The following is a 21,422-nucleotide window of genomic DNA, read 5'->3' on the forward strand; positions in this document are numbered from 1 at the left end:
TGCCTCTGTGAGGAGATACACTCTGTGAAAGGCATGTTTGTTTGGGACAAAGGAGAAAGAGGGAGCGAGGGAGGGAGAGAGAGAAAGAGAGAGAACGATGAGAAATGCAGAGGAGAGGAGTGACAGAAACTATTACAGTAATTCCCCGTGTCGCTGCCTGGAGATATGCTCTCCATCACTCTTCTTTTATCTGGTCCCTCGCTCCTCTCTTCTGTGTCTCCCTGTCTGGCTGCCGTGTAGTCTTCCGATGTCTTTCTACTTTTGCTTTGCTTCTCCAGCACCGTTCTCGCGCACCTGTGTTATCGGCTTCCCTGCTCTCAGCTGTTTTCTCACTCTGCATGTTTTTGCTTCACTACAGAGGGATGACTATTCACTCTGTTGTCAGTCAGACTGATACATCACTCATTCATTCGCTACCCCTCATTCGGTTCACCATGTCCAGCCTCACTCTTTCATGCAGTACATCTATTTGTCAACATTTCATTCAGATAAAAGCAGAGCTTGTTGTTTTATTTTATTAAATTTTTTTAATTGCAAATCACTTTGTGTAGGGGTCCTTCAATGAGCTCGGGCTTGGTTTAACGACTGACTCACTGATTAACCCAGTTAGATGATTATGTACTTGTCCATTTAGTCGGCTGAATAGAAACACAATGGTTGGTAATAACGTTCATTTTGTTCAATTTATTCATTTACCACATTTCTGTATCCATGCCATTCATTGAAGCAGTAAGACATTGATTTTCTCCCTCCACATCGCTGCTTTGTATGTAATCCACCCCTATTTTCTCTACTAAGACACCGTGGGAAAACAGGAGTATCTTCTGACCATCTTCAAAGCAGAATCGGTGAGTTCAAGGGCCAGCAACGTACGCGTCCTCCTGATTCCTTTATCGTTGTTGCAAACAAATTTGAACATGTTTCAAATGTTTGAAACCATTACTGAGGAATCGCTTTCTAATTCTCTCATGGTTGTTTGACTGTAAGTTTATGCAACTTTTGCTAGGGCACAGTTTTTATTTTGTTATATAAATATGAATTGGTGACCTTGTGACAGTATGGTTTGGGTTCAAATCTTCCTGCCTATGGTTTCCCCACTGTGCAAGTGACTGGTACCCAAGACTGATAGTATAGGTCACATCCAGGAAAAAAAGAAGTCCACCAAAGAGATCAATAAAAATCATCTAAATTAAAAACCTTAAGCAAAATTATATATCAACACAAGACATGCAGTTAAACAAGCATTTTCTAAAACAGTAAAAGTATTACTTAAACATTGGTTAACATTTTTCAGGTTGAACGATACAAGGATCAAAACAAACAGGTTTCTACAAGAAGAAATCCAATTTCAAACATTCAAAGAGTGTAAGTTAAAGGCAGTAAGGTGTTTGCCTCAAGTTTTTGACAGGAGGCCTCCATCTTTAGCTATATCTTTAAGACTTTGATGATACTGCTCACATTCAAGGATACACTGTCCTTGTAACTTTAAGGGAACAGTTTAACTGTGCAGAACAATAACAAGAAAGTATTCTTCAATTTTACATACAATAAATAGAGTTGGGAGGCTAAAATATGCTATGGAAGTCGAAAGAGCTCAGTTTAGCACCATCAACACTAAGCCAGTCGCTCTAAGTCAGACAGTGTATTCTGAATTGCTAGACTTTATTGGGCACAACTACATGGTATTTATGGTACTCTCAAAACCAACACGCCAGCTTAAAGGTGACCAGAGTGCAGCCACTGTAGTTCTGATGCAGATTACAGTGTGTTCAAAACCCTAACCCTTTGTGATGGCATCAGATATTTGAAAATGAAAAAAAAAATAATAATAATAATAATTATATATATATATATATATATGGGTATGAAGATGCATATTGATTAGCTTTTCCAAGAGAATATTTTAGCCAATTTCCAGAGTAATTAAAACCAGAGCTTCTTCTTATTAATATCACTATGCACATGTTTAATTTTAATATTGGGTTTTATGAAACAAGAGGAATGCCATCTAGCAATACCTGCACAAAGAAAACAGGATGTTATTTTGAATTTAAAATATTTGAATGTATTGCCCACCATAAAAATCAAGACAAGAGTGTTTTAAGTTGCAGGTTCATGGAGCAACAAGCAGCAGTCAAATTACATTTGGAAATGTTGAAGACAACAAAGCACTATTGCTTTTGTATTATATCCATTTCTTCCCAGTTTATCTCAGGGGAACAATGGTTTAACCACTTAATACCGCAAACATCATTTAATCCAACTTAATTTTTTTTTCAAACCGTTCTTACTCTGTATAATTTAAAGCATACAAATGCCCAAATACTGTATTTCAGAAGATTATGACATTATAGGATTTCCATAACTTTTTAACTGAATTATCTCATGGAAAATTGTGAGTTTATACATAGAGCACAATAGCAAGAAACACAACCAGAATACTTCAAAGATCTCTTGAGTTAAAGGAACAGGCATTTCATCATAAAAGCAATAACCTGTCCGGCTTTCAGTACCAGTAACATTGTCTGAAGAGTCACCAATTTATCCTTGTGTATTCATATGGAGCTCAGACCCTTCAAAGCACATTTAGAAATAATCATGACAAAATAAAAAGTAATGAAACAACACATTTGAATTTGCACAGAGTCTGTGTTATTTGTACTGTATCCTAGCTTTATGTCTGAGTCCAGCATGAAACACATTTTTAAGTGGCCACAGCTCTATCACAGTTTATTACAGAATCCATAATCACAGGGATAAATGGGGCCATCCATTTGGGTTTTCACCATGCAAAGACCCACAGACGCACAAAAACAAGCATGCGTTTAATCACAATCACACAGGCGTACGTATATGCACAGAGCTATAGCCGGCACGTACAGCTGCCACGGCCAAACATCTGTGGCTGTCCTCTGCCTACCATCAGGCTCAATCCAAAGCAATTTCACAGCGATAAAACAGGCCCACAGTCTGACAGCCAAACGAGGGAGAGAGAGCGGGAGAGAGTAAGTGTGTGTATTTGTGTGCAAGCCCGTGGGTGTATGTGTGAACAGGCAGATGTGAGAAGATGAGGATAAGTTGGACAATGAGGCCAGTGCGGCCTGGCAGATTAGCAGATCGTATTCCATTTTGGATGCCTATCTGAACATCGAAGCGTGTGTGTGTGTGTGTGTGTGTGTGTGTGTGTGTGTGTGTGTGTGTGTGTGTGTGTGTGTGTGTGTGTGTGTGTGTGTGTGTGTGTGTGTGTGTGTGTGTGTGTATGCGCGTGCGTCTCAATGATAATTTTATCCCTTTTAGATAAGGCTATTTTACGTTTTTCATGAATTGAGAACATTTATGCCTCCCTCAATATTAAAAGATCTGTTGACACCTTAATCAATTTATTATCATGGTACTTGTGTGAATGCAATAGTCTTTTATAAATGTTCAGTATGATATGAACTGATATCTCGTTATGCATTTCATATATTTAAGGTGTCTGACTGTCTCAAACACATTGTGCTTCTAGAACTCTCTGGTCTCTACGCCTGAAGTTAACGGACTGGCGGCTAAGGATCGGCTGATCCTGGGAGAAGTGAAGGTTTGGGGTGCAGGCACTGTTCTCATCAAAGAGGCAACACTAACTCACGGAAATGGAACTGAAAAAATACTGTCTGCGAAACACAACGTCGATACTCAGGTCAGTTTTGGTCTACTTATCAATCATGTGCCATCACAACCTGAACCTATTCCATCTATGATTTGGCTTATTTAAGTACTACATGTTTCCTTTTACACTAATTTAAAAGATATAGCTAATACACAGGTCATACTTCAGTTAAAAGTGAAAATAGCTCCATACTACCTTTTTTCCCCTGTTTCTTTATGTGCTCTTAATGCTCTTTACCAGCACACATGTTGCATGATAAATGTGATTCAATTGTAGCCTGAAACTTAATTTATTTTGGAAATGGTCTTTAACCTCAAAGGCTCTTAACACAAATAAAATGACAGTTTCTTGCTAATGAGTTATTTTTGTGCACGATTGTTAAAAAAAGACAACAACAAAAAACAAACTAATTTGTGTCCGATAGTAAATTAACATAAACTATGCTGCAGTTTTAAAGCCACAGTATACAAAGAAAAATGGAATATTGGTTAGAATATTTTAATACACAGCAAATCCCTTATATAGCTGGTAAATTAGACAGTATATTTCAATCCCTTTCATTCTGAACATGTGATAAAGCGGAACTTATTTTTTAGAACATATTGATAAACTAGAATAAACACAAAACTAAGTGCATTTGTTCCATTGATTTGTATTTATTTTTTTATGTTTTTCTTCATTTGGTCTAATAATTCTTCTTGGCAATAAGCATGATAACAATGGAAAGCCTGTTTGTACCCATTTTAAATTACATTTGCAGAATGAGCAACAGAGCTGAATTTTTGGGTTCCACCTATCAACACAAAGATGAAATCCACACTCACTGCAAATGCCTTATTGCCACAGTGTGAGATCAAAATGGATTCATCACATGGAGTGATGTTTTTCAGGTGGCCTCCACAATTTTGGATGAACCCTTTCCCTCAAACCCGTTGAGCAATAGCAGGATCTGCTTAGGCAGTCTGTGTCGTACGTACCATAGTGACCAACACAAGCATGTTAGCTGACTTTGGAGAAATAGTAGTAAATGCATTTTATAAAATCTCTCTGCTGTGTTTCACTAGGGTCCTGTTTGTTAAATGAATGATTTGTCTCCAGTCATGCAATCCCATCAAACAACAATATGAAACAAGAGTCAACAGGCAAAAGAAAACGTAGCAAATTGTTCATGGGTGCAACCATATTCTCAGCTGCATTTCCCACAACTGCTTGTTCCTTATAAATTTGGCACCATTTAAAAGGGAAATAAACATGATTTCCAATTGTATCACACTTATTGCGAAAGAAGAAAAAAAAAAGAGCTACCAAAAATAATGCATTATGAGGCATGTGAGTGATCCTCAGTGTCCACTGTATCTCACGTATGATCTCAAATATCCCTCCAACAATCACTGGTTATTGTTTAACACAGCCAATTACCAGCTCTTGTATGCATATTATAATTGACTCATGATCTTTTATCATTACTTGCTCAAATATCATAAACTCTCATGAACAGCTTTTGAGTTGATTGAGCATTTTCCTTTCAAAAGCTGTCACTAAAACATAAAAAGCTGAGGTTCACAACCCACCCCCTGCTGGGCTGTACTCTGTCACCTAATAGCTGTAATCAACTCAGCATTCTCGCTGACACCGTTGTTTTGTGATGAGCGTAGAGCTGAAGCCTTGACTCAGGACACTGATTTTAAAGCAGCTCATGTAAAATGACTCCCATTTCCTACTGCTTTCTCTATCGTCTGCCTCTGCAGCTGAGCAGAATCGTGAGAAACCGTGCCTATAAAGAAAGATCCAGAGTGTACCACAATATGATAGCCTCTGTTCATTTGTTTTTTTTACAGTGTCAAAAAGCTTCTCATGTGTTGATTGTCCATTTGGGGTTTGTGCTCTTGGTTACCACTCTTATCTCACATTGAACAGACCTAATTGGGTACATGTTCGTAGCTCTTCATCACAGGCTTATTATAATAAATAATAAGTAAAGAAAAAAATGCCCACAAGGTGTGACTACATCTCTGATTGTGTGTCTTTTTGTGAGCCATGTGTTGGACTTACGACTTGTCCAGAAGGACCCTTACATTTTGCCTAATGTCAGCTAGGACCCTAAATTGAATACGGAAGATGAATTGCAGGAGGATTGTGCATGGATATATATTACATTCCTTTGCCGTGTGGCCAGGAGATTCTGGTCCACCGGCAGCATGACCAATACATCGATCACAATCAACTGGTAGACTGCTTGCCAACTCAGAGTGGTCACTGAAGAGATCTCTCTCTGCGTATTGGAGCATGTGGCGTCACATAAAAATTGAGATTAAAAGCATGGTAGGACAGAGCAAGTGTTTCTAATCTACTGTTAACCTACGAAATGCATAGTAGCAGTTGACTGACTTCACCAGTCACCTGGTGGTTAAAATGATTGGTACATATGAGCAAGAAATACTGTAATCCATGAAGATGGCAGATCTTTGTAGCACATGAATTATCAGCAAGTTATTAGTTCATTTTGGACTTTGTGTCAATGATTCATGGAAGAAAAGGCATCTGATTATGGAATCAGTGCACATTATTATTATCATCCTCCATTTAGTGTGTTTGCCCAAAAAAATATATGATATTGGTAATTTCTCCCAGATCTAACAAAATACGAGTGCCTGCATTTTAAGCGTAATTTACATTGCCTGAAGGCAGTTGTGTTGTTAATGGTTGTGTCTGTATTCAACATATTCGAAATAAAGGGCACATGAGCTCAGGCTCAAGCAGAGATAGCTGCTATTATTGTTTGTTATTATTGTTTCTTAAGCTGGTCCCCGCCAGTTTTATTCGCAAATGTTTTATCATAAGATATTTTTGTGTTGTATTTTCTTAATGTCTTCTGTTGCTTTTACACAGTATTGCCTTTTTAAAAGATAATTCCCCATATTCTTTTTTTTTTCCTTGCTGAAATTCTCCAATAATCATTAACTTACCTCCCTGACCACTTTCAAACTCAATGGTATCACATTTCTCTTTGTACTTGCGAGCGCTCACAATTCCAGACAACTTTTCCAAGATAAATGCAAGTTGTAACACACAGACCATCCAAAATGCTCACGCAAACTTCAAGCGCAATCTGTTTATGTGAGCATCTACTCAAAGCACCCTTTATTTGGGATCTTAATAAATGAGGCCATTGGTATTTCAATTTTCTTTCAACATCAGGATATTTAAGGGTTATAGGAGATGGCCATCATTTCCTGAATTTGAAAAAAAAGCTTGATGGGCAAAAACTCAACGTTTTAACAAAGATATACATTTACACAAAACAGTGAAGAGTGCAGCAAAGCATGTGCAAGATCAGTGTGGACTGGATGTGAAAAAGAAGAGTGACAGGCCCAAGTTAGTCCTTAGTTCGCCAGTGATAAACTATGCCAGCCAAGGTTGTGTACTATACTCAGTGCACTTATCTGGAACATGAAAACGATAACTACAACAGCTCCATAAATAACCAAGACTGAAAAAAAGCCCAGGAGCTTGATATTTGGACTGTTCTTGGAGAAGATGGACAGGGAGAGACGAGAGGGGGCGAATTCCAGATGAAGAAAGTCACAATGACGAAGGCATTTGAAGTGTGTGTTGGGGATGGAAGAACGGGTCGAGAATAATGAAAAGACAGATGGACAGTCCGTCTTCAGGAAGGAGTGCAGGATGGACACACTGCGACAGAGAGAAGGAGAATGCATCACAAAAAGCAGATGGAGAGGCGAAAAGAGAGGTGAAAGAGATAAATACCAAGGATGAAAGATGGGCGGAGGAGAGGAAAAAGGGCAGAGTGAAACAAGAGAAAAGGGAATGACACAGTATGTGCATGGTAATAAGTGCTTTTTCAGTGTGAGGCGATCCATTCATCTTCTTAAGTATTGTCTGATGGGGTAACAACTTGAAAGAATCAGTAAGCAGCTGGTGCTGTGGTATTTAAATACTGCGAGATGTCAAAGCGCTATTTCTGGCTGCTTGGAAACAAAATGTTTTATCCCGAAGACATATAGACCCGTTCTATCTGTCATATACAATATCCTATCACATGTATAAGGCCTGGCTTTAACAAGGACCTGTGCTGTTTATACTAAAGGAATTAAATCAGAACATTGTCCTTTGAATCAGACGTGAAGCAGACAACAAAAGAGAATTAATGTACAGTAAACTTTTTCCCTCTAACTTCCCATCAGTTACTCAGCAAAAGCAAGGAGCAAGTTCTAATAATCAATTTTGTCCAAATACATTCACTTGGTCGTGCTGCACGATGTCGAGTTAGGCTTAAGGGAATGAAAAAAAAATGCTGTATCCAATTGTTGCAAATGGGTTCGGAGGTGTCTAGGACCTCAGACATATAAAGATGTACAGCTTATGTTTAACAATGATTGAGGTGTTCTCTGTTCTCTCCTCTTTTCTCTTTAGGAGCTGATTATAGATGCTACTGAAACGTCTGTCCATGTGGATACAAGCTTTACCATAAGATGGGGGACATGAATCTCAGTCCTGCGATTGTGTTTTTTCTTGTAAAATTGTAAAATTATTTGAACATAATTGTGCATGTATGTAAATCAAGTGACAGAGAAGACAAATTGTTCTGGAACACGGGGATGTGAAAGCTTCGAAATGACAACAATCACTCAAGAGCTTACAAGCCTAATTTGACTGCTTTTTAACAGCTTTCCTGGTTTACCGTTTTGAGATTTTCATATTTAAATAACAGTGAACAAAATATCGTGTGCCATTCACATATTTTTGTCTGCATATGCATTTTAATCTGGATATTGTTTTTACATGAATCACATTTAACAAGTTTGTTCAAATAAAGTCATTTAAACATATAAGCTCAACATTCTTGTTTTAGTCAAAGGGAATAATGAACTATGAATACTGATAACTCCAGTGGCATACCTGGCTGGTTTCCCCCCCTGGTTTTAACTGCAGGAGCTGACAGCTGTCTGCGCAGACATGGGGCGTCATCACAAGACCGTATCTGAGCCAGTGCACAGTGTGTCCCTGTTGAGTTGGCGCCCTGGGCAGTTGCCCACTTCGCCCATAGCAAAATTTGCCGCTGGACAACTCCAACAAGTGCAAAACATGGGAATTTGGAAAAATCCTCAGTTTAGCTTTAGAAATAATATACTATGTATGACCTAAATGTCACAAGACTAACAGGGCCACAATGTTGATTTTAAGCTTGCCTTTAGCATGAATGTTCTCTTAAACTCACACATGGCATGGCTTTGAATATACCGATACCTCTTGTAGCCTGCGGGCCACATGTTTGATACCCCCACTCCACATTTTTTCACAACAACAAATTTAACTTTGAGTTCTTCTCATATAATCAATTTAACAGTGCAGGGAAAAATGTTAACCTAATTTCAGTCCGCGATACATGGAGAGTGAGTCATTTTATGAAATTGTCCTGGCCCCTTTTTCACACCACAGACGCATTACTAGGAAACCAACAGCTGTGCAAAATGACTGAACAGGTGTTTATAATAAAATAACAGCCAGCGCTAATGACCAGTGGAGGGAAACACATGCGAAATCTCAAGGAGTGTCTTCTTAATAAATGCTAATGTGTTCTTATCCAACAGATGCATGATTGACGCTCTGTAGCACAGCAGCTACAAGCAGTGACAGCAACTACAGTGGATTATCGTGATGTGCACAGGACATTTTTAACTACAGTTTGTGTCACTGCCATTCACCATTGTGTTCCGGCACCTGTGCACATCCACAATACATACACAAGCCTCTCTACATCCGTGGTTGTATATGTGGGTATGAAAGCAACTAATTATAGCTTTCACCTGCAGCAAGCTGTCCACCTGAGCTTTGTCTCATCCCATTACTTCCCCCATATAATGATGCACACATCCATTATTCAGCCATTGGTAAACGTAATGATATCAATTTAGCCATGGGCACCCTAAATTGATTTCCTCTCTAATCATCACTCCACAGGAAGGAATGTATAGGGAGGGCATTGCTGCAGGAAACGTGTCTATGTCGCAGTGTTTTTTTTCCTTGCATGTCTCCAAAAGGTTTAGATTTTAGATCGTGATGAATAATTCCCACAAGTCCCTTCAGGTTATTTCTAATTTTGAGAAGAAATGTTGCTTGTGACTTCAGAAAAGAGATGTCCTGACCATGTAGGCCAGTGGGATCTAATTGAAGGAATAGCCTTATCTGAATGTGTTTTGATTTTAATATTACTCAAATGTGTAAAGAAAAAAACACTAACACAAATTTGAAATGGTTATCCTCGCTGACAGTTTCCTCAGGAGGTAGTGGTGGCCTTGAGGTTACAGCTGCAAGATTGTGGATGAGAAATAGATATGGACGCTGAAATGCATGTTTTCAAAGAAACCAGAAAGCATATTCACACTCAAGAAAAATATGTGAATTACATTACCTGCCGATTTCATAATGAGTAAAGGCACTTCTCAAATGTGAATGATTTAAATAGTTTGCCATAAAACTGACAAAAGGTCGTTCTTTCAAGCTCATTAAAACATGATATTTTCAGTGTTCATGCTCCTCACCAAACATCAAATATGTGCAGCTTTTTACAGAGCATATCACCGGCCTTCCTGGTGTCTAAGAATTCTCTCAATTCACTCTCATGAGCACGATTTGTTCATGATTTCCAACATCTTCCATAGGGAGTTCAATTCTTTCTCAACAGCAAAATCCACTTTTTTTTTTTTTTTTTTTAAAGAAAGTCTCACTTATATCTCATTATTTGCGGATCAATGTGTTTTTCTCTGACTTTTCTGAAAGAGAACCATCTTACCAGACAACATGCTTTTAAATGAGTTGCAGTAACAATGCGTCTTTGTTACTGAGGTGACTGACAGATACAAGTGTGTCACAGATGAGTCGGGAAACAAAAAGATAAAACAACATGAAAGGTAGAGGGAAACCACTTTGACAACATCAAAGAATATGAGATGTGACAGGTGCGAGTGTGTGTGTGTGCTCCTCTTTGTCTATACCTATGGGGACATTGTTGCACACTAACCTGCTGGGGCTTACAGGTTGGACTGAGAAATGTACGTCTGAGGAGGCAAATCATCACATTTCAGAGGAAGACTTCTGTCAAGGTTAGGCTGAAGTTAGGATGAAATTCAAGACTGGAGCTTTACGAGGATTACATGTAAATGAATGTAAGTCAACACAATGTTCCAGAAAGGCATGGAAACCAAACGTGCGCGTGTTTTTGTTCCTATGTAGCCTATTGTTACTTTTGTTTGACTTTCCTATTTCTGTGCTGACCTGAGTGAGAACCTGTTGGATATGCATGAGAAAGCCACTTTTAAGTGGTTACAAAAATGGACAATATGAAAAATATGATTACAAATAAAGACATGCATTTGTATGGAGCCTTTTGTAAAAGTCAAACTATAAAAACACAATTTCCTGAAGAAATCACATGTCAGAATAAATTCTCTATGCTACTAGATGTATTATCAAATTGGAGACGTTGGTATATGAAAAATAAATATGAGCGGAAGGAGGTGGTAGCACAGTGAGAGATGGGTGCTGCCTGAAAAGGCTGCGGCAGTGATCGTTGTAAGTGATTTGTTGAGTTGGTTTGAGGAATAAAACGGTGAACTGGAAAGCTGATTCTGTGCCTGTTTGCAGCCGAGAACCCCTGAGAAGCAAGGTTTTGTGTCGTACCCCTTTTTAAGAGTTTGCAGATCTCTTGGTGCATATGAGTTTTCTCTATATGCTTCATATTCCACCGTCAGTGTAATAAAAAAAACAGGAATCCAAGATTAATTGTGTATTGCTGTCAATGTCTCCCTCAGCTTGATTTAATAAGATCTTGTGCAAAGAAATGTACCTTGCAAGCTCATGCAAATAAATTCATCTTTTGGTTTCTGTGTCATAGATAGATGAACAAAGAATACCACCAGGAGTGACAATACGTGCAAATACAAGCATACCAATAAAATATGTTACATGCATGAGACCCTACACACGAAGACAATCTAATTGAAATGCATTTCTATGCTTGCTTCCATGCATTTGTGCTGAACCCACACAAGCGCAAAATGAAATGTGATACCAAGGAGTTTGACTTGGTGAATGCATTTAGAAAAGAAATCCAAACAAATATTTTGAAGTAAAGCAGCCAAAAACCGAAGAGCAAAAGAAGATGTTCCAAAAAAACGAATCCAACCATGAACTTGGTTACATCCTGTATAGGTTCGGAGGGTGCTGGAGTCAATCCCATCTCACTATGGCTGAGGGCAGGGTAGACCCTTGACAGGTCAGCAGTTTTTCACAGGACAAACACAGAGAAAGACAACCATACACAGTCAAATTCATACCTTGTGGAAATTTTGGGTCACCAACTAACCTCACATGCACGTTTTTGAAAAGTAAGTGAAAATTAGAGCACCCCAGAATCAACCCACACAAACACAAGCAGAACATGCAAATTTAAGAGCGCAAATTCAGAATATATTGCATGACCTAAAAAGAGAAGCTAGACATAAGATATTTGATATGAAATCCTGTAAATAAAAATCCTAGAGAGCCAGCTGAGATTTTCTTTCCCTCAATATATAATAACAGCAACATTTCTCCTAATATCTGTGTCGATTTGTACTTTTTTTTCTACATTCTTTTGAAATGCAATATTTCTGAAACAAAAACGTTTTGCTGCTGTAAATCACATTGCACATGAATCTATTGTCATTAAAGATGCAAGATAATACATCTTCATGAAGGAAAATACTAACTCGATAATTTGCTTCATTGTGCATATCTGTCATCTGCATTTAAGTTCAAGTTTGTGGCAGTTTTTTTTTTTTTAGACATGAAAACTGTTGGTTGATCAGGCCCTCTGTGTTTCCCCTCTGATAGTCTGGTCACCTTTTCAGGAATTATCTCATCTTCATTCTTGGATAAAACTGGAGAGTAGCTTATTGAACTTTTTTCACCCTTGACTTTATTCAAAGCACAAACACAACTTTTGCTGTTGTCATTTAAAAAAAAAAGAACACTTATTGGTAAGATAGCTCAGTCTCATCCACCCGAACACATCCTCACTTCCAGTTTTACACACAATTACACTCTCTCTAACACATATACAAAGACAGCCTGTGTAGAAATCTCACCTGCTTGTCATGAGCAATTTCGTGTGTTTGACACCATGCTTTAGCGAGGCAATTTTCTCTTCACCTCCACTAAGCTGCCGCTTATTTAGAGCAGCCAAGCACACAAGTCATCTGCCCACTGAGATCCTACTATGCTAACTACTGTTTTTATCAGCATTAAAGGAGCATTAATGGTTCCTGACCCTGAACTAAAACAAAAGCAGAATCATCCCCAAAATCGTAGGTTAGAGAGAAAGAAAAAAAATCAATGGAGGAAACCTCAGGAGAGGCAATTCAAAGAGAACTCTTTCCTCTTTGAACAGTTGGGGGTGCAACAGGAGCCTTTGGTAAAAAAAAAAAAAAAAAAGTAAATTGAGAACTAAGATTTGTAAAATATTTGTGTTTTGTGACTTGTGGCTAATTTAATATGGTATGTTGGCATTTAGATCATTTCCTGGGTGAACTGACACTTTTTTTATCTTAAAAAACAAAAACAAAACAAAAAAGGAACAAGCGTTGCAATGGAGGGCTTGTAAAGTGAAGTTGATGACAAAATGATAGCACCTGCATCACTTCTACTTTCCACTTGTTCCACCCCACTGCTTCGTTTGAGTCTTGTTTGGTCACATCGAGATTAACGATAGTTCACAAAGGCAGCCTGCTAACTGGTAGTGATAGCATTACGCATAAATTATTGACATTATCACTTCAGCTCAGCACCTATAATACGCTCGCGCGCACAAACTGAGAGCAACAAAGATTAAATAAGCTACAGAAAGGTGATCTGTCAGATATGCTTAATTGAAAACATGAGACCTTTTCAGGCAGGTCAGTCTGAAGGTTCGACAGTGGACAGATTATTATTTCCACGTCATCTGTGGAATATGATACGCAGCAGAGTGTGCTAAGCAGCTATTTTACATTTGAGTGAATGACTACAATTAATATACGCTATTAAAACACATCTGTCAACGCTTGTGCTTCCCCTTCAGGTGCCATGGCAATCATAATTGTGCCATTACCAATCCCATCATCATAATCCCCGTTGTCATCATTCTTAAAACATCTCTGTCAAGAACGCAAACATAACATCTTTAAATAATCCCCAAGACACGAGTAGATGGAAGAAAGCATTTAAAAAAGTACCAAATTATTGATCAACCCAAGTGCTGAACCCAAAATAACACTGATGTCAATATTACAGGGTCTCAGAGCGGTTTGTTAAAATTTCAGCAAATCATGATGCAGCAAAGATGTTTCTTGTACCACAAAATACATATTAGATTATTATACTAGTGGAATAGCTTTGATATACTAATTCTTTTGATGTTTTAAATATATTTACCTGGCATAGAAATACAATAATTATAGACTAATTCAAATTGAGGGCTCAAACATGGTTCACATTGTTGAATTACTGTGAGAGCAATAACTCTTTGGATAATTTGAAGTAACTTCTAGTTTTTCAAGCAGTGGCACATCAGATTCAGCAAATATTCAGTTTTGTTTGTTAATTCTGGCTGCTCTCTGAGCAAGAAACCAACTGTTTCTGTTTGCCTTTCAAAATTACCACCCAATTACACACAAATATTAGCGTAAGCCTTAGGTGGAGTCAAATGGGTGCAGCAGTGGATCAGACGCTCAGTGGTTGGGACTTTGTGCACAGGGGAGGAATACTGGGAGGTTTCATATGAGTCAGTGCCCATTGACACATGTATGGATGTAAAAAGAGAGTAAAAAGAAAAAACAACAACATGTTGCGAGCCACACATTCAGAATTAGGCATCAAGGAATGGTTGCACGACCACAAATCACATCAAGAGGCACAATGACACTCCCACGTGCCTCTACACGCGCACAAACATTCCTTACAAATCAAATGCAAAACGGGGCATGCACCGAGGAAGAACGGTATGCCAATTGGTCAGACCATCCATGCAGAAAAAGGATTTAAATATCACTGGAAATGGGGCCAGCATGATTGCATCACTTCCGGATCAACAGAGGCAGTCAAGTAATTCAATACTTGAGATAGTGCACATAATGTTGCAGACCACACTTTGTGTGCGGTCACCAGCAGACTGAATTCCCAAAATTAGGCTCACGTCGCAGTACTGCCAAAGACATATACTGTTCTACCTAATGCATTCTGCCCTTGAGTGTTTAAGACTGAGCAAAAACATGAAGCTAATCACAAATGAAATATGGTGAGGGTCGAACTTACTGCCCATAACCACTGAATTCTAATTCTGTTGGTGTGCATACTTCATTTGAATATGAGAAGGTGCATTTGACAGCTGCTCCCTGTAGCTGCCAGCTGATAAAATAGGGACAAGGAAAGAAAGAAAGAAAAAAAAAAGACAACCGATACACAAATGAATAATCCTTTGCTCATTATGTACCCAGGGAGAGGTAGATTCTCTCCATTTATTCTGCCTATTTTGGGTCCACTTTCTATCTTTTTAATAGTTACAGTGTCGCAATAGAAACATGGGGACTGAAGCATCCTCTCTTGCTTCACTGTAGATTACAATCACCCCCAGAAAATAACACATACATGATTCATTCACACTGTTGGCTCATACTAATGACTGTTTGTGAATAAGACATGCTAGATTTTCAGCACAAGTGGAAAAATGTGGCAAAGGCTGACAGTCATGATGCATGGTTGTAATTGCAAAGCTAGAACTGGAACGCAACGCATTGAGTTTATAGCTAAATGTTGCCATGACAACACACATTAACTGACATTTACAAAGGACACAGTGGGATTGCGCAAACTGTGCACACACACACGCACACGATGGTCAGACACAAAACCACAAGAAAATGGTATAAAGCAGTCGTGTTTAAAGTGCAATTCTATTTTGAATACCAGTTTATGGAGAGCGTTTATGTGTGCATGTCTGCACCAGTATTTATGTTTATCTCTACTCGTCACATTATGTAGACTTTTTGAAAATGGATGGGAACTTGTACACATACTTCAGGGTTAGTGAACAGTAGTATGTGTGTGTGTGTGTGTGTGTGTGTGTGTGTGTGTGTGTGTGTGTGTGTGTGTGTGTGTGTGTGTGTGTGTGTGTGTGTGTGTGTATACATTGCATTGAGGCAAAAACGTCATATACCATCAATAACTTTTCCTTCTCACTTCCCCAGAAAAGTTGACTTTTGAAATAGATTTCCATGCATGATAGCAAACTTGAAAGTTCCTCAGAAGGACAGATTACCATCACAGAACAATATAGGCGATGATGACAAATTGAGAGTGATCACAGAGAGTGGATGGGGGAAGATAAGAATGGAGAGCAGAACACGAGGAAGGGAAGATGAGAGATGGGGATCACTGACATGGTGAGGGAGTGGGTCAGGAAGAATAAAGGATGGCGGATGAGAGTCAGGAATATACTGAGTAGGAGGGATTGATGGAGGGAAACAGAGAGCAAGGGAGTGTCCTCTTGGTAGAATAGTTCTGATTGAGGTCAGTTTTCCCAGCAGATGAGACACCACTTTAATCACCCTCTGTCGGTCTCATCACCATGGAGGGGCTGGCCTCATCAGGGAGAGGAGAGAGACCGTGCTGTGGGGAAGACAGAGAGGAAGAGGAATATCAAGAAAAAGAAGAAATTACGAATAAAGCGACACATATAAAATGGTAGCGGAAGATTCTGAATAAGAGTGGTGTGACTAACTAGGCTCCACTAACAAAAGAGAAAAGTAAAGAACAAAGATTGTATCACATATACTGCATAATATACAAAGTTGGACCAAGGCAAAGAAGTAACAATGTGTGCAGAATATCTCAGAGGAATAAACTGGAAGAAGTTTAAACAACAAGCATGTCATCAAGTTCTGAGTGATGCTTTGAGGTGAAAAAAGGGAACACAACAGTAATAACACAAGTTTTTGAATAGTAAAAGAGAAAAAAAAAACTGTGTTTGACACATTGGTGTGGAAGAATATAAAATTCTTATAATAAGACTATAGCCTGGTTTTAGTCTTATCTTCTGATGTTAAGCTAAACAAAAGCAATTATCATCAAAGTGCTGCATCATACTGACCAGGAAGCGCAAGAAAGTATATTAATGTAAATAATAAGTAAATTAACATAGCTCAGAATTTTCTATTGTAACATTTTATGCATATATGTATATACGTATGTATGTATGTATGTATGTATGTATGTATGTATGTATGTGTGTGTGTGTGTGTGTGTGTGTGTGTGTGTGTGTGTGTGTGTCTGTGTATGTGTATGTGTATGTATGTATGTATGTATGTATGTATTCAATTCATTTAAAATGTCAGGACATCATGATGTGTGTGAGACGAGATGTTTGTGTGTCCTTGTTCTCCCAAACCTAACTCAATAATAGGATCTCACAAAAGTGGCGCGCACCATTAGGGAAATCAGTAACATATTAGCTAAATACTTGTTGAAAGAATAAAAGAATTATTAGGCTATGGTCAGGTTAAGTGTTAAGTTGAAGCAAGTAGTAACTTCAGCTAAGTTCCGAGCGAGTCCACAGCAAATCAGTTTATTGCTCCGTGTGCGTGTGCATGTGCGTGTGCGTGTGTGTGTGTGTGTGTGTGTGTGTATGTGAAATATAGAACAATTAGTTAAATGAATCAGAACAGAGGAATGTGACCTTGTGTTGTTCTGACAGCCATAATTAGCAGAACGCAGACAATATAAGACCTGCCATCCCAGTTCAGACGGCACATTGGCTCATGGGTAGTTTTGATTTTCAGTCAAGCTTCAGGATCAACTTGGAGTTGTTCTGTTTTCAGATGTATAGCAAATATAATTCATAGTTGTTTTGTTTTTTTCACATTATTGTAATGCGTGCTGTCAGTGGAAATGATATCTTTAGAAAGAACTGGCAAATAAAGGCTAATTCATACTCCGTATGAACAAGAAGAAAGTTAGGCACTCAAGGGTCTTGCCGAACAAAATGACATAATTTCTCTTAGGCAAGCTCCCACTGGCCGAAGGCATTTTATTTGGCTGTGCCAACTTTCCAGCTCCAAGTATCTTGTCAAAGTTCTGCAGTGTGGTCCACAAACTCTCATGTTATTGGTCAGATTTGTTTTGTATTCAGTGCGTTTTGTATTGAGTATTGAGTTCCAGTTTACTGAGTGTATATATCAATCAGTGATATTTTAATTATGTTTAGCATATAGCCTCTCTACCACGTGAGACCCGAGGCTCCTTAGCATGTAGCAATGTAGCGCATATCGGAGGTTACGTGACGCCCCAGAATGCATCACTCAGGGCTATAGTTAAAACCAGACCAATATTGCGGCCTGGACACAAACTTTCTCTTTTATCACTGAAACAGATCAGTAAAATATATTCCTGAGACCATTTGAAGTTAAATAATCAGTTGAAAAGTGAAAATGCTGCTTCACAAAAGTTCGCCTGCTGTGAGGGGGCGTGGCCTGTGAGTTCTACGGCTTCTTCTCAAAGTACGAAGTGTTCTGCCAAACAATATTGTTTTTCAGCAGCTGGCTGACGTCAGGACGCAAACTTTCTTCTTGTTTTCATGGAAGTATGTACAGGCTCTTTATGTTTATGTATTTTTACAAATGTTCATATCTGAGCTGTAGTAATTTTAGCAATAAGTGGTCTTGAAGATAATTTGTGCTTTCAGATTTTGAATTAGACTTTCAAGCAAGTCGTTGCTATGGAATTAGGAGATGTGGAATGATAGGAAAAAATGTTTGACAATGCATATGACATATGGCAGTTAATATTGCAGTAGTGTTTATGCTTGGTTAAGATTTGTTAATAAACTGTTTTTGTGTCACCACCATCCCCGCTCTCAGCAGCAGTTTTTCTTGTCCACGTTCAGTGGTCTCATCAACCTTGTAACAAGATGAACAAGAACAAGCACAAAACAAGATTAACAAAATGTCCCCTTGTGCCTGCTGAGTGTGCAAGTGTTACCCATGCACTGTGTTATCTATTAGCATTATTTTTTGAAAGGTAATGGATTTTTCTTTTTTCAGTGCAGTATAACTACATTTAATTAGATGAAGATTCCAAAAAGCTTTCTCCTTTCACCAACGCACAAGCATGCTTGAGATTATGTGAAAAGAGATTTCCACAAACATATCAAAAGTGTTGCAGCTGTTATTGGCATTATGAGATAGAAAGCCAGATACCTTCATTTAAGTGAAGCCTTTGGTGGATTCTTATCTAAAATGTTAATAATCTTTCAGTAAATGTTTTCTTTTAAAATTAAAATGCACTCAGCCATGCTTATATAGATTTGTTAGTCCATAAGCCAACAAAGACACATGTGTATGGGAAAAAAAAAAAAAAAAAAACTTTGACGAGACTCAAACAGACATACAGTAGATGACTGGATAGGAGGTTTCCCATCTGCATGTGGACAGACTCACCGGTTTAACTTCGGTTGAAAAACTTCAGTGAGCTTTCACAGGAAATGCACATAGCAAGTAAAAAGCACAGTGAAAAAATGTGAATCTGAGTGGAGGCAAGAGGTTTGAAGACAAGTTCCAACATATTTATCACAGAATACGAAGTGATGTGACCTGATTGTTAGTCAAGGACCATATTCTTACAGTGTAAAGTGGGTTTTCTGACATACACAGAATTAATTTGGCATTCAACCAACTGAATGGTGTACCAACTGCAGCTGCATAATCAAACTGCAGGCTATTAATCTTTATTAGGGAAGCAGACGGTAAATCTCTCATCCACCATTACAGACAGACAAGCTTCCAAGTGGCTGTCTGCAGAAACTGGAAACCATCCTTGCAGCTACAGAAAAACTGTGACCAGTTGAAAGGGATGATCATACCATGGATTGGACATGACTCTTCACTGTGTCTGCATTTCGGTGAAGCTCATTGCTGGTTGGATGCTGATGATTATGTGCCACATGTGGGAAGCTCTGCTGCTGTAGAAGAGTTCATAATAACAAGAGAACTCCCATATCACACTCATCATTACTACTACCCAGCTAGCGGTGGCACTTTCACTATTTATTGCCGGCTTGTACATTACATAAGACAGCTTTACTTTCTCTGCTATTCTTGGACTTGAACCCCTGAAGGGTCTGCTGGCCTAGACCTCTGTTCTTTCCAATTGTCTCATAGCATCGTTTTCACATAAAGCTTTGCTGTTCTATAGCTGGACTATATAAACTGAGACCGGGATTTGATGATCAAATCTTTCAGAATAGCGACTGTGACGTCACAACACACGGACAGAAAATAATCAGATTTACAAACAAACACACACAAAGAGGACACTGGTGGATATCATATAGCATTTACCATACATAATTTTGACATTAAAAAACTAATGAGGACTGTAGAAAATAAAATGTTTATTTTTAACCATTCTTACTCAAACAAGCATGGATCAATTGTCTTTGGTACATGTACAACAAGTCAATATGAACAGCATAGTATCCACAGTTTTATTTTATTCTTATTTTTTTTTTAGATTATTAGCAGTATCTCATGCAAAATTCCACGTTTAATTATAGAAATCCATGGCCCTATTGCATACACCAATTGGCCACAACTCTACTGCATGCCTGTGTTTTTAATACACATTCATCAATCTCTGCTAAACTATGTATTTAGACATCTGTCTGTAAGAAAAACTACTAATGACAGCGCCAATAAAGCTTAATATCTTGTCTGTTTGTTCACTCCCAACATCAATAGCTGTCGGTTGCCCATGACCTTATCACTAGTTTACTGCTCTAACTCCCTTGGGCCAATTTTAATAGATACTAACCACCGGAAATAATACCAGAGATCGTCTGTCCTTTTTCTGTGCTTAATATAGACTTTTCCTTAAAAGGAAGGGGGAAAAAATGGAGCGTTGGGTTGTGATGCAACGTCGACGAGTGGCTGGTGTTGCTATTATAATCTGGCACTAGGATTCAGAAAACTGTAAAACCACACTCAGAGCCAATCAAGGTGTGACACTTGTATTTTTTTTGTTTTTTTTTACTTATATAACAGGTGCTTTCTAACCGAAATAGAAATATAAATCTTTCGCAAAACACCATATTTTCACATAGTGTGGACAATGTCACATGGACAGTGTTTCAACATACAGGGTTGTTCACATTGTAGATATGTATAAGTGCACGTATTATGGAAAGATAGTCCTGCTTATCATATTGAAAGAGCGCAGTTTTACACAAAGAAGACGGACTGTGTGGAGTTAAGAAAATAACCCTATTGAACTAAAACACACATAGACAGTAAAACAGCATCTAAAAAGTCCCCATGATGGTCTATTAAAAAATGCTGCCTTTTTTCCTGTATGGGCTCATCCCACTGGATTGCCAAAAAGTAAGCAAAGTAATTTCGCTGATAATTGTATGAATCAGAATCAGAAGCTTTATTGTCATTGTACAGGTACAGGTACAGGTACAGGTACAACGAAATTGCATAGAAAGTTTTGGGGAAAGAAGGACAACATGAGGTGAGGAGAGGAGGGAAAAAAAAGGCAGATTAAAGACTATGCTCTGAGGAGCACAGTCTGTAATTGGGGAAAAAAAAAACCCACCTCAGGCACATTTAGCATCAACACAGACAGGTTACAACATATTTCTCGAGACAGCACTTGGGATATGTGAAGGGTAGTTTTGCAGCCC

The 21,422-nt window shown here is 38.4% G+C and overlaps 1 protein-coding gene across 1 annotated transcript in view; it reads left to right on the forward strand.

Annotated features, from left to right (window-relative positions):
* si (sucrase-isomaltase) overlaps positions 1 to 4,728 on the forward strand; it is a gene marked incomplete at both ends in the record, with an annotated part of 58,620 nt that extends 53,892 nt beyond the window's left edge. Inside the window, 3 exons of the mRNA XM_080506480.1 lie at positions 799 to 848; positions 3,509 to 3,679; positions 4,714 to 4,728. Coding sequence (XP_080362606.1) covers positions 799 to 848; positions 3,509 to 3,679; positions 4,714 to 4,728 — 236 coding nt within the window. The remainder of the gene's footprint in view (positions 1 to 798; positions 849 to 3,508; positions 3,680 to 4,713) is intronic.
* Between the last annotated feature and the right edge of the window lie 16,694 nt (positions 4,729 to 21,422).

This window comes from Blennius ocellaris (assembly GCF_963422515.1).
Source record: "Blennius ocellaris genome assembly, chromosome: 2".
NCBI lineage: Eukaryota > Metazoa > Chordata > Actinopteri > Blenniiformes > Blenniidae > Blennius > Blennius ocellaris.